This window comes from Lytechinus pictus, chromosome 4 (genome assembly GCF_037042905.1).
Source record: "Lytechinus pictus isolate F3 Inbred chromosome 4, Lp3.0, whole genome shotgun sequence".
Classification (NCBI taxonomy): Eukaryota; Metazoa; Echinodermata; class Echinoidea; order Temnopleuroida; family Toxopneustidae; genus Lytechinus; species Lytechinus pictus.
In genome coordinates this window covers 24,710,586-24,724,317 of record NC_087248.1, presented here as the reverse complement: position 1 = coordinate 24,724,317, position 13,732 = coordinate 24,710,586, and the positions used below count along the sequence as shown (strand labels likewise).

Here is a 13,732-nt window from a genome sequence, read left to right as displayed (position 1 = left end):
TTTTCATGTCATGTGACACTGAAATTTGGCATATAGGGGTATTTTAAGGCACTGATAACAAATATTGCCAGCCCCCAGCAATTTGACCATTTGGCCGGCGGCAAAATGGCCGCCATCTTGAAATCCAAGATGGCCGCCATGATATATTATTGGAATCATTTTCTCGAGTTTTATATGAACTGCGGTATTGAAATTTGGCATAGAGGCTTAATTTGGGGTGCTGATTTCAAAAATTGCCGGCCCCAAGCGATTTGACCATTGGGTCGGCCGCCATTTTGAAATCCAAGATGGCCGCCATGAAAAATCATTTTATTTGTTTTTTTTTAGTTTTTCATGTCATGTGACACTGAAATCTGGCATACAGGGGTATTTTGAGGCACTGATTTCAAATATTGCTGGCCCCCAGCAATTTGACCATTTGGCCGGCGGCAAAATGGCCGCCATCTTGAAATCCAAGATGGCCGCCATGATATATTATTGCAATCATTTTCTCGAGTTTTATATGAACTGCGGTATTGAAATTTGGCATATAGGCTTAATTTGGGGTGCTGATTTCAAATATTGCTGGCCCCAAGTGATTTGACCATCGGGTCGGCCGCCATTTTGAAATCCAAGATGGCCGCCATGAGAAATTATTAATGTCATTTTCTTGAGTTTTACATGACGTGTGACACTGAAATTTGGCATATAGGGGTATTTTTAGGCACTGATTTCAAATATTGCCGGCCCCCAGCAATTTGAGAATTTGGTCGGCGGCAAAATGGCTGCCATTTTGAAATCCAAGATGGCCGCCATGAAAACTCATTAAATATCATTTTCTTGAGTTTTACATGATATGTGACACTGAAATTTGGCATATAGGTGTTTTTTGAGGCACTGATGTCAAATATTGCCGGCCCCCAGCAATTTGACCTCCAGGTCAGCGACAAAACGGCCGCCATCTTAAAATCCAAGATGGCCGCCATGAAAGATAATTTGCCCAAGTCTTACGTATGGCCTGTAACACTTTAGATTTGGAGAAAAACTTGATCTTTACATCCTTGATCAATGAAAAGAACATAATAAATAGATGCTATTTTGAATTCCAATATGGTTACCAAGTTTGAATGATGTACAACATTATAATGGTGAGTAAAACCCATTGTATAGGCACTGAAAACAAATCCAACACAAGCACATCTTTGTCCGTTGCAAGGATTACAATACTTTGGCACCCTTAATTGCTGATATAGATGTTACTTAAGTATGAAGCACCATACATACGCAAACCAGCTAGCTTCTTCTGCAGTTACACATTTGAAGTGGCTTTGGTTGAATAATAACCATCCGGAACAATCATTTTCTGTTGAGAGGCTGTAAATTATTTCTTCATATGATCTGCAGTATTGCACTTTGACATATCGACGGAGTGTGGGGTGCTTATTTAAAAAATTGCTGGCCCTCAGTGATCTGATCCCGAGTCAGAAGCAAAATGTCAGCCATCTTGAAATCCAAGATGGCTGCCATGAAAAAAAGATCATTGAAACAAATCACTTTATCTAGTATCACATAACGTATTATTTTAAAGTTTGGCATCTAGGGATATTGAAAATGCCCCCAGTAATCTGTCCAATAGATATGCTGCAAAATGGCCACCATCTTGAAATCTAGAGAGGATCTACTGTCATGAAAATTCATCAAAATCATTTTCTTGGTTTTAAATAATTTGAGGCACTGCATTTTAGACATACAGGCAAGTTTTTGGCCTGCTGGTTCGAAAATATTGCTCCAATAATTGCAATATTTTATTACAAATCAACATGAAGAAAACTGCTCCAGACTTGAAGTACTGATGATTATAGTGGTATGATGATTATGATGAAATTAATATTAATGATGGATGATAATAATACACATTTTATTGTTCAAAATAGAATTCAGTAACAGAAATGCTCCGAAAATTTATTTTGCCCATACCCTGTAGATCGTGAGCCCGGCAGCAATTTAGCAGCGCCACATCAGACGTTGCTCTATCCCTTGAAAAGGGGAGTTCACCCGGAGAAGTTTGTTGTAAAAACAAAAGAAAATATGATATAAAAATGATATTGGGGGATCCATCAAAGATATTAGAATTTTAAGTTTTTGATTTGTGACGTCATATAGGCTACTGTACGAGCAGCTGCCCCATTATGTTATGTGATATAAAATGCATAAATGGTTCATCATGGGTATTTTTTTATCTTTCTGGAGCGGGTGTGAAATCATTTGTTTGTTGATACACCGAGGCTTCAATAAAAACATTTTCATTTTTTTAGGAGGCTACATTTCATTGATTTTGTACTATAAGAGACATGGGGGAACTGCTTGCATCTGACGTCACAAATAGACCAAATGAAATTCCAATAGTTTTTTAATATTTGATGGAATTTCCTCAAACCTTCAATATTTTTTCATTATTTATTCTGTTATTGTTTCAATAAACTTTTTGTCAGGTTGAACTTCTTTTTAATTCGTTTACCGCCAAACAGGTTAGAAGGAACTCCCCTCTTTTAACATCTTTTGATCTGATGCTGTCGGAGTTTGATCTCCTGATCTCCCGATCGAGAGGCGAACATGCTCCCATTGTCAGATTGTCGAACACACGATGGTTATCCAAAAATGCCAAATTTCAAAATAATAACTACGTTATAATTATGATACTTATTTTTTAATGATTTTTTTTTATGGCAGCCATCTTGGATTTCAATATGGCTGCCATAAATTGGATGAACATTACTGAATTAGAGAGAAGTCTATGGAGATCACAGGGAAATCCCAGTTGTGGGCGATTCCATCAAACTTAAAACACGTGTAGAAAGTAACTCGGACGCCAAAAGAAAGCTTATTTTCTTCTCTTTCGACTGATGATACATAGTTTTGATTGCTTGAAAACACTTGGTTATTTACCATCTAATCAAAAGACACAACATAATTTCACCCAAGACCACAATAATATATGCACGTGCGTAAGCCCGTTTTTATACAGTATTCAATGGGGCTTCCGCAATGTGCCCGTACCGCACGTTCCAGGCACACATTTTGTGTTTCATTTTTAGCCATCGAACCCATGACGATATACATTGTTTAGCTCGAAATTTTACATTTTCTTGTCGAAAAATTATGAATTCCACGATATATAATTTGCAAGAAAAGTTCAGTTGTTGAAATCTATCATATACGATATAGCTCCCATCGTTTTGCCTGTAAAACGGGAAATCTACGCAGTTTCAGACTCGTAGCAAGGATTGGCGATAGTACCATGACAAATCTGTGTGCATGGTGGAATAGTGTATTCCATGGAGGGTGAAATCAAGCTCATACAACAACGGTCACCCTTCGCATCCATTGTTCACCCGACATGTATATCTACCATGCACCCCTATCGACGTGTCTTTATGTATTGGTGATACGCTTAAGTGCACTCGAACGTTTGCAGTGAAAGGGAGAAGAAATTTGGGGTCTTATTTTTCGATATGCATGGCGGCCATCTTGGATTTCAAAATGGCGGCCGAACCGATGGTCAAATCACTTGGGGCCGGCAATATTTAAAATCAGCACCCCGAATTAAGCCTATATGCCAAATTTCAATACCGCAGTTCACATAAAACTCGAAAAAATGATTGCAATAATATATCATGGCGGCCATCTTGGATTTCAAGATGGCGGCCATTTTGCCTCTGAACAAATGGTCGAATTGCTGGGGGGGCGGATATATTTGAAATCAGTGCCTAAAAATACCCCTAAATGCCAAATTTCAGTGTCACATGCCATGTAAAACTCAAGAAAATGACATTTAATGATTTTTCATGGCGGCCATTTTGGATTTCAAAATGGCGGCCGACCCGATGGTCAAATCGCTTGGGGCCGGCAATTTTTGAAATCAGCACCCCAAATTAAGCCTATATGCCAAATTTTAGTACCGCAGTTCATATAAAACTCGAGAAAATGATTGCAATATTATATCATGGCGGCCATCTTGGATTTCAAGATGGCGGCCATTTTGCCTCTGAACAAATGGTCGAATTGCTGGGGGCCGGCAATATTTGAAATCAGTGCCTCAAAATACCCATATATGCCAAATTTCAGTGTCACATACCATGTAAAACTCAAGAAAATGACATTTAATGATTTTTCATGGCGGCCATTTTGGATTTCAAAATGGCGGCTTACCCGATGATCAAATCGCTTGGGGCCGGCAATTTTTGAAATCAGCGCCCAAAAATACCCCTGTATGCCAAATTTGACACTTTCTGCCAGATCCGAGCATCTTGGCCATTTTTTGTCACATAACCGCTCTACTAAAACAGAAATTACAAATTAAAAAGAATCACAAGACATTAAGCAATATAAAGTATACAAAATTGAAATATACAAAGTTGAAATATGTCAGCAAGTCAAAATAAACCTAGATGATAGGTTTAGAAGTGGTTTTGATTCTTCCTACTCAATCATCGGGTCGTAGGATCGAATCTTACCTCAGGTGTTCTTTTCACTCAGCAATATAAACATAAATTACAAATAAAAAAGAATCACAAAACATTAAACAATATAGAGCATACAACATTTCAGCGAGGCAAAATAAGCTTGGATGATAACAGATAATATTAGTGGTTTTGATTCTTCCTATTAAATCATCGGGTCGTAGGATCGAATCTTACCTCAGGCGTTATTTTCACTCAGCAACATATAAACATAAATTACAAATTAAAAAGAATCACAAGACATTAAGCAATATAAAGTATACAAAATTGAAATATACAAAGTTGAAATATGTCAGCAAGTCAAAATAAACCTAGATGATAGGTTTAGAAGTGGTTTTGATTCTTCCTACTCAATCATCGGGTCATAGGATCGAATCTTACCTCAGGCGTTCTTTTCACTCAGCAATGTAAACATAAATTACAAATTAAAAAGAATCACAAAACATTAAACAATATAGAGTATACAACATTTCAGAGAGGCAAAATAAGCCTGGACGATAACAGATAATAGTAGTGGTTTTGATTCTTCATATTAAATCATCGGGTCGTAGGATCGAATCTTACCTCAGGTGTTATTTTCACTCAGCAATGTAAACATATATTACAAATAAAAGGAATCACAAGAAATAAAGCAATAGAGAGTATACAAAGTTTAAATATGTCAGCAAGTCAAAATAAAATTGGATGATAACAGAAACTAGTAGTGGTTCTGATTCTTCATTGTCAATTAGAGGGTCGTAGGATCGACGTCAATTCCAGGGCTAAATCCAGGCGTCATTTACACTCATCAATTATTTATCAACAACACCCACGATGTTTGTTAGGGACAATAAGCACTAGTAAACAGTATGCAACACACGTCATAAACACACTAATCTTGTAGCAACATTATTCCCCTTCTCGCCCTTAAAAAAAACATGACATTGTATACTTGTTAGAAAATACAGTTAGTAAAGATGCGACCACGCCCAACTTTATTATTATGATGGGTTTTTTTTCTTTAAAAACATATTTAGAATACAAATGTATTGATTTGATTTCTATGCAGCATGTTGCATGTTGCATCAAAAAGCAATTGGTTTTGTTTCTGTTGGCTAGAACTCGAGTATTAAACTAAACTAAACATCGGAACTGGGCCTCGAAATAGTAAAATGTACAACGTTAAAACAGTCTTGTATTATTCCTCAAGTACATGACCTTCAATTGAAATATTATTTTACATGCTGATGATCATACCCGGAGCAGTAGAAATCGTAGAAAACTTTATAAAAAAAAAAACTATATACAAATTTGACGAAATTACACTGTAAGGCTATAGACATACAAAATTAATGTATATACGACAATGTGTCACGACCCATAGTTTGTTCTTATGTTTGAAGTCTACAATGACTTCAAACATAATAACAAACTAGAACTATCACTAAAGGGGATCAATGCCCCAGCTGTATGTTGTTACCATGGCAACACGAATTCGGACATATGGAAATATATGTCCTGCATATCTCTAACTCGAGACCCATGTGTGAGCCAAAAGTCATTTCAAACTTCTTTTGGCGGGGCATGATAAATAATTACAGCTAGTAATGTAAAATAATTCACAAAAAAGCATTGAACGAAACATAGAATTACGTTAGGGTAACATGATAGTCTTTACACATATATACATACACCACTTTTACCATTTACATCCGATACTGTGCGACTTGATACAAATACAGTAGCCAGCAATATTGTGAGTTTCTAGAGATTGTTGAATATAATCCGTGCTTTATTTCAACTCATCTCCGCATTCTCATTAATTAATCATTAATGACTGATTACCCATCTTGTCCTGCACGCCCGTTCAAGGTTTTCCATGCATGTTTGTTACGCACTTTACATTCATTTTACTGCCCTGTATTGACAAAAATTGTTATCTTGATCTCTTTTGTGTCACTTAATTTTAATTTCATGCCACTTGCATGTTTTTTTCTTTTTCTTACTGTGTTTTTTTTAATTATTGATACTATTTACAATAATATTTTAGAAGAAGGCTGCAGTCTACAAACTTTTTTGACAGCATCTTCCATTCATAACCAGTTTGCATGATCGTACGTAAATATTTTCATTGTATTGTACTACTTATTATGTCAAGAACATTATACGCAATCGCGGGAAATAGGAATGAAGATATGAAAAATTAAATGAATTTGTGCGATAAAATAAAGTAATCGGAGTTTGTTTCGTTTGGTCAGCCCATCAATTTATACATTACATAACATGCTGAAGAACATGGTATTGAACCAATGATGTGATCGGCAATACAAAATTCTAATTTATTATTTTGATAAACATATTAGTTTGCATTTCTCTGCTTAAATTATGTTTGGTACAAAAACCATGTAGCTACCCTATATACAGACGATATACATGTGCATGTACATGCGACATTCGACCTCATATCACACATCAAAATGATTGCTTGTTTCTAACCAAGATTATAACAACGTATAAGCTCATTGAAAACTGCATCTTTAAAAAAGAAATTAGCATAATGATTTTCGTATCAGGCATCATATATTAATTGCATACGAGCGTCCATTCATTTCTTAAAGAAAGGTTCTAACTGATCGGTAGAAATGAAATATCTAATAGAAAAGTTTAAACAATGACAATATTCGGTCAAATACAATCCTCGGTAGAATAGAGGACGGTCTTACAGCTGCAGTGGTTATGATGGGTTTTTTTTTTCTTCGACTCTTTTGATTCAGTTGGTCAAAAATAGTTATAAGGGACCCGTTTACCTCCAAGAGGATTAATTTGAATGAAATAGGGGATCCAAAAAAGTAACATGGGAAATTTTTATCAAAATCGGATGTAAAATATGGACCGACGTTAAAAAAAGTTTAATAAGTTATACAGCTTTTTAAGAGTCTCGCTTTTTCCCCAAAATCAGTCATCACGCCAAGCTGAGCAGGGTATCTTAAACTCATTATTTCTTTTGAATTTTATCATCCAATGTATGAATTATTTAACATTGAAAAATCAATTGCCATTAAATCACAATAGGTTGCAATTGAACATAGAAAGATACTTAATAACAACAGGAATAATGAGTCGGTTACTGAATTACTGTATTAATTCCTCATTTGCACAGCGACCAGGATGGGGATAACCACTCTTTTGTAAAAGTTAGTAAGTCTTTAAAATTGTAACTTTCTTCTTCCGCAACCGATTGAGTTTCAGCATTTTTTTCGGCTTTCTTTTACATTACTTTTTTGTCGGGGTTGACTCGACTGTTCCCTTCACCGTGAGGCATCCTCTCAAATCTTTGACTCATTAAACTATAGGTATGAGAAAGCACGACAGGAAGCGAGGAGGACAGATGACTTAAAATAAACTGGATCCAAACATACGCAGCATACATTGTCCTAAATTTCATAGGAATGAGAATGCGGAGATCAAATAGTGGATGCCTTTTGTAGATCCATTCATTTATTATTTTACAATTTTTCTGGGGGGGGGTGTCGTGGACTAGTGGTTACAACTCTCGTATTTCAATCAGAGGGACGTGGGTTCAAATCCTAGCCATGGCGAGTTTTCCTTAAGCAATGAATTTATCCATATTGTGCTGCATTCGACCCGGTTAAGGTAAATGGGTACCTGGTAGGTTCCTTTAATGCTTTAGCGCCTATATGGCGGCTCAGCTAGAGCAGGGGGTAATAATATGATACCAAGTATTAAACGCGGTAGAGCATATGCAATTATAGTATAGCTGCGCTATATAAATTGACCATAATATTTTTATTATTTTTTTTCTATAACGCTCTCTCTTTGATCCGTTGTGCATTTAAAAGATCCCCAGTATTACGCAGGGTCCGCGTAACCGGGGACGCGGAAGAGGGGCGGGGCTTCAACCCGAACTTATTTTCTCCAAATCCGTGCACAAAACGTAACAATTACGATGTCATCGATTGCGCATGGTCAGCGCCGCCCCCTCCCCAGCACTTTCAAAATCGTTCCGCGGCCCATGTCACGGACAAGTTTATCATTTAACCATGGAGCTAAAATAGCTCTATGATTTAACCATGTACCTATTACAGATGGATGCTGCTCTGAATATAATCCTCTTCATATTTTTTTCTACTTTCATCCTACCGTGTTTCGCCGTCAATTAGGCTTTGGGGTGAAAGAAGCAGTTCGTGATAACACATTGATACTGCACAAACTTTTCCCTAAAGGACAAGTCCACCCCAACAAAAACTTGATTTGAATAAAAAGAGAAAAATCCAACAAGCATAACACTGAAATTTTCATCAAAATCGGATGTAAAATAAGAAAGTTATGGCATTTTAAAGTTTTGCTTCATTTCACAAAACAGTTATATGCACATCTCGGTTGGTATGCAAATGAGGAACTGATGACATCACTCACTCACTATTTTTTTTGTATTTTATTATATGAAATATGAAATATTTAGATTTTCTCGTCATTGTCATGTGAAATGAAGTTTTATTCCTCCCTGAACATGTGGAATTCCAATATTTTAACATTTTGTGCTTCAGGCAAGGATGTCCTAATCGTCAGATTCGTAAAAATTGAAATATTGTATAATTCAAACAATAAAAAACAAAAGAAATAGTGAGTGAGTGACATCATCAACTCTCTCATTTGGATGTAACTGGCTCGTTCACATAACTATTTTGTTAAAAATAAGCGAAATTTTGAAATGTCATAACTTTCTCATTTTACATCCGATTTTGATGAAATTTTCAGCATTGTGCTTGCCTGATTTTTCTCTATTGATTCAAATCAACATCTTTCTCAGGTTAACTTGACCTTTAAGCAATTAATTTATCCATATTGTGCTGCATTCGACCCGGTTAAGGTAAATGGGTACCTGGTAGGTTCCTTTAATGCTTTAGTGCCTATATGGCGGCTCAGCTAGAGCAGGGGTAATAATATGATACCAAGTATCAAACGCGGTAGAGCATATGCAATTATAGTAGCTGCGCTATATAAATTGACCATAATATTTTTATTTTTTCTATAACGCCCTTTCTTTGATCCGTTGTGCATTTAAAAGATCCCCAGTATTACGCAGGGTCACGGACAAGTTGATCATTTAACCATGTACCTATTACAGATGGATACTGCTCTGAATATAATCCTCTTCATATTTTTTTTCTACTTTCATCCTACCGTGTTCCGCCGTCAATTAGGCTTTGGGTCGAAAGAAGCAGTTCGTGATAAGACATTGATATTGCACAAACTGCATGTGCAGAAATTGATGAATCACTTAAATCCTAGAAAATCGATGTGCAGTTCTGGTTTACCTTTGGAAATATCAGTTACATGTGTTTTATTTGGAAAAATTATGCATATTTTAAGAGAGGCAATATTGTGATTGATTGCCTTATATTTGTAATCCCATTTTTCAAATTTCATTCCCAATATTCAAGACACGCAAGGCTCATATCATGTAGAGAGCGTTTATCGATTAATTTTATTGAGGTCATTGAGGTAATTGCGTGCGTGCAGAAGTGTGCAGATAAAATATATTTTATTTTATCGACAAAAATCGTCTGCTTAATGTTGCTGCTTCAAATCTAAAGCATGTTGATCAAAAAGCGGTCTCTAACACATGGCATCAGCCCGCAAAACCAAAACCAGGAAAGCTGTGTCTTTGTAAATATAATCAGATACGCATTGGTACTAGCTATTGACAGAACACATATATATTATCATTAAGATGCACAAAATCATGTGGCGGTGGATCTTGTTCGATGAAGCGTTGAATGTCCATCTGTAATACATGCACGTCCATGATTCAACCGACGCATTAACAAATGGTTGAGGTGTGGGAGCTTCTTTATCAGTAAAACTGTTCCAATTATGGTACTTCTAAATGAATTAACTCTTGGCTTCTTGCTGGCTGGCATAACATGTTTTAATGTTATGATCTTCTGATTCTTCTTGACCTTGATGCCGCAACTCCATCTTCAAAAGAGATTACTGTATAAGGGTACATGAGATAAGACAGAGCGATACATATTAATAAGATTGTTGTGAATTGGGAAGAAAAAAGACTAATAAGAAGTATAGAAAAAGAAGTTTAGGAGTAATACAAAGAAAGATACGCACATCAGGCGCGTAGCCGGGGGGGGGGCGATGGGGGCGGCTGCCCCCCCCCCAAAAAAAAAAATAAATAAATAAAACGTCCCCAAAAAGAAAAAAAAATGGAAAAAAGAGAGGAGAAAAGGGAAAGCGAAGGAAGGAAATGGAAGAAAGGTAGCTTTGTGGGTTTTTCTTTTTATTTTTTTTTCTCAAAAAGAAACTCCTTCACTCTTGCTCTAAATTTATATACATACATTTTGATTCCGCGCTGCGCGCGGTTAAATGACAATATTGCAGTTCTCCTTTGTATATCAATTTCTGCCATCACCTCCATATAGGCAACTTATCCCGCTTTTCAGCTCATTACTTAACAACCATAATTCGGGGCCAAACAGGTTCCTAATTTAAACAAAAGGAAGGTATAAAATTCGTGTTGTATTAAATAAAAGAGTGCAATATTTTTTATCAAATTCTACTAAACTTCATGTCATTTCCCTATACACATTCATCTATTGTCCTGTTCTGCGCCCTAAGTTTGAAATTTGAATGACACTTAAATTTCTTTATCATTCAAAATGAAGCACATCAGGATAATTATACATCATCCTGTTTTATATAATTTCAATAAATCACATGCAGACATTTCAACTTTTTGCGCACTGTTTTCCTTGTAATGAAGTTCAATAATCTTAGAGGAAAAACAATTGAATTTGAGCCGATGGGGGTATTAGAGATATCTGCATTTGACGAAACGTCCGCCCTTTGAAATTCAGAGTTTCATTGCTCTGCGCGGGGAGGAATATCTTCCTCCCGGCATATATCCTTCTTCTCCTCTGTTTTGCGAGTTAAAGATATGCACTGTCGCTAAATTATTGTTTGTAATCAAATCTGATCTTTCCAAGGGAAGTACTCAATATAACTTAGAGAATACCCTTTTCTCGGGACCATTTTCTTTGCAAAAAAAATGATAAAACACTTTAGCTTCCGCGCTTCGCGTGGGGTTAATTTTATTTTAATTTCCTCCATTTTATCCCTTTTTTGTGCTTTCACAATCACTTTTGAAAACAATGTCCAAAATCTCAATATAGTCAACTGAATTGGGGCTGATATAGGTACTAGAGACAAGAGAGACGGCTCCTTTTCATTTTAATTTATGAAACACGGACAGCTTCGCGCTTCGCGTGGGAAGGGGAAAATCCCCCTCCCTGCACCCACCCCCTAGGGAGCGCGCTTCGCGCGCTCTGTAAGTGTTGGCACGCTTCGCGTGCATTTACCGCCCCCTCCAAAATGAAATCCTGGCTACGCGGTTGACGCACATACGCGCGCACGCTCAAGGGGGCACAATGGGGCTTTCTTTAGTATTCTTTAGGACAGGTAATAGTGAGCATGATAGTGAGTGCAGTAAATCAGCGTGTACCAAGCTGAAAATGCACTCATTAATAGGTTTTCAACGTGATCTGATAAATCTATTACATCATTTATATCTGACTACAATTAATATTCTAAACCATGTGATATGAGTTAATAATGTAAACTTTCCATTATCAAAGGGTTTCCTTATCACAGTGGTCATGTGGTCAAGTTCTTTTCTTGAAAAGTGACATTTAGGTACATAAAAATTACAAAAATATATGAATATTATTTTTACAAAAATAGCAGTAGCAATGACAGCGGTGAAAGAATTCGGTTTCTTTAGCTGGTGTCAGGTATTTATTTGCCAATTGATTTTAATTTCATTTTAGCATTCCTGTCTAAAATATATATACAACAGCATGGGAGATCATCTTTATTTCAACCTTTTTATATACTCTAAACTTTAGTCGGCTCGTTTTAATTTTGACCACCCCTCCCCCCGAAAGCAGATTTACAATGTGATTTCTCTGCTTAAGACTACTCAACACACAATACATACATTTTTTTCTTTACAAATATTCGAGGGCATACTTTGTATAAGGATATTGAATGTATAAGAGAATATTAGATTTATTTTGCATAACATATGGTTGTACTTCTAAAAGGTAACATTGATGCTCGCCTTATATTATTGCTCAAAAGAAGACAGAAAATTTGTACATGAGAAACAAACAAACAACAACAAAAAACACCTAGATAATTATTTTTGTATTGGAAATCTGAATATTATGATTAAAAAAGAAATGTTTGAAAAAAGAGGTCTCATGACTTACCCAACTCGCTTGCCATGTACCATCTCCACCGTTATGTTGTGTTCATCATCGGAATCAATACTAGAACGATCTAATCTCCCATCAGTCCCACATCGTATGAATCTAATAGTATTAACGTGGAGAGAAGACGCATTCGTTGGAAGAAAATATTTATTTTGTGTGATATGGGGGAAGGGTGGTTTTTGGTGGGTCTGCACTGGGGAACGCAAAGTAAAATTACTGGCAAAGGCGGAGACAAAACTGTTTGGTTTAATCATTTGTTGCAGTGTTAAGGTATAAGATATTAGATTGTAACTACAAGGAAACTAGATTTACATCGAATAAAATCAAATCAAACTGAAATAAAATGTAACAGCAAGTTATTGTCGTCCTTAACCAGAAGAGCATTAACCAATGCATGCCCATGAAGAAAAAGTGAAATGTAAGACAATAAATCATTCCGGTAATTCATGTACGGAAATATTCAGTAGGGTCCAAACCATGTTAAATTATAATTATCATGTCAATACGTTGGGTTACACATTTTAGACAGACATGCAAAGAGGGGGTTTAATTTTAAAGTATCATAGCTTTTATCTCCGTATGCTAAAAAGCAGCATGGCATACAAATAACGAACTTTGTTTTTTTTTTTATGATGAGCATTTATTTTACGTTATACATGCACTGTATATGCATGCTGTATAATATTCATATATAACATTGTCCACGGAGTTCCAAAAGGGTTTGATATTATAATTCCAACAAAATACCTATTCTGCACAATGAAGAACCACCACACCTTGACAAATTGAAAAGGGTGTACCTCTCAAACGATAAACGCTCGTCATGAACCAACAGAGTATTAAAGTAGAACTATATTGAAAATCGTAAAAATTGAGAATCATATATCAAATTAAAGGAGAAAATAAGGAGAACACGATGGTGTAAATCATTTATCATGGAGACCG

The 13,732-nt window shown here is 36.1% G+C and overlaps 1 protein-coding gene across 1 annotated transcript in view; it reads right to left on the bottom strand.

Annotated features, from left to right (window-relative positions):
- Positions 1-679: 679 nt before the first annotated feature.
- LOC129259265 (uncharacterized) overlaps positions 680-13,732 on the bottom strand; it is a 33,357-nt gene continuing 20,304 nt past the window's right edge. Inside the window, exons 7-8 of the mRNA XM_064098704.1 lie at positions 12,785-12,886; positions 680-10,496 (exon numbers count right to left, since the gene is read on the bottom strand). Of these exons, the coding sequence (XP_063954774.1) occupies positions 10,484-10,496; positions 12,785-12,886 (115 nt within the window). The 3' untranslated portion in view covers positions 680-10,483. The remainder of the gene's footprint in view (positions 10,497-12,784; positions 12,887-13,732) is intronic.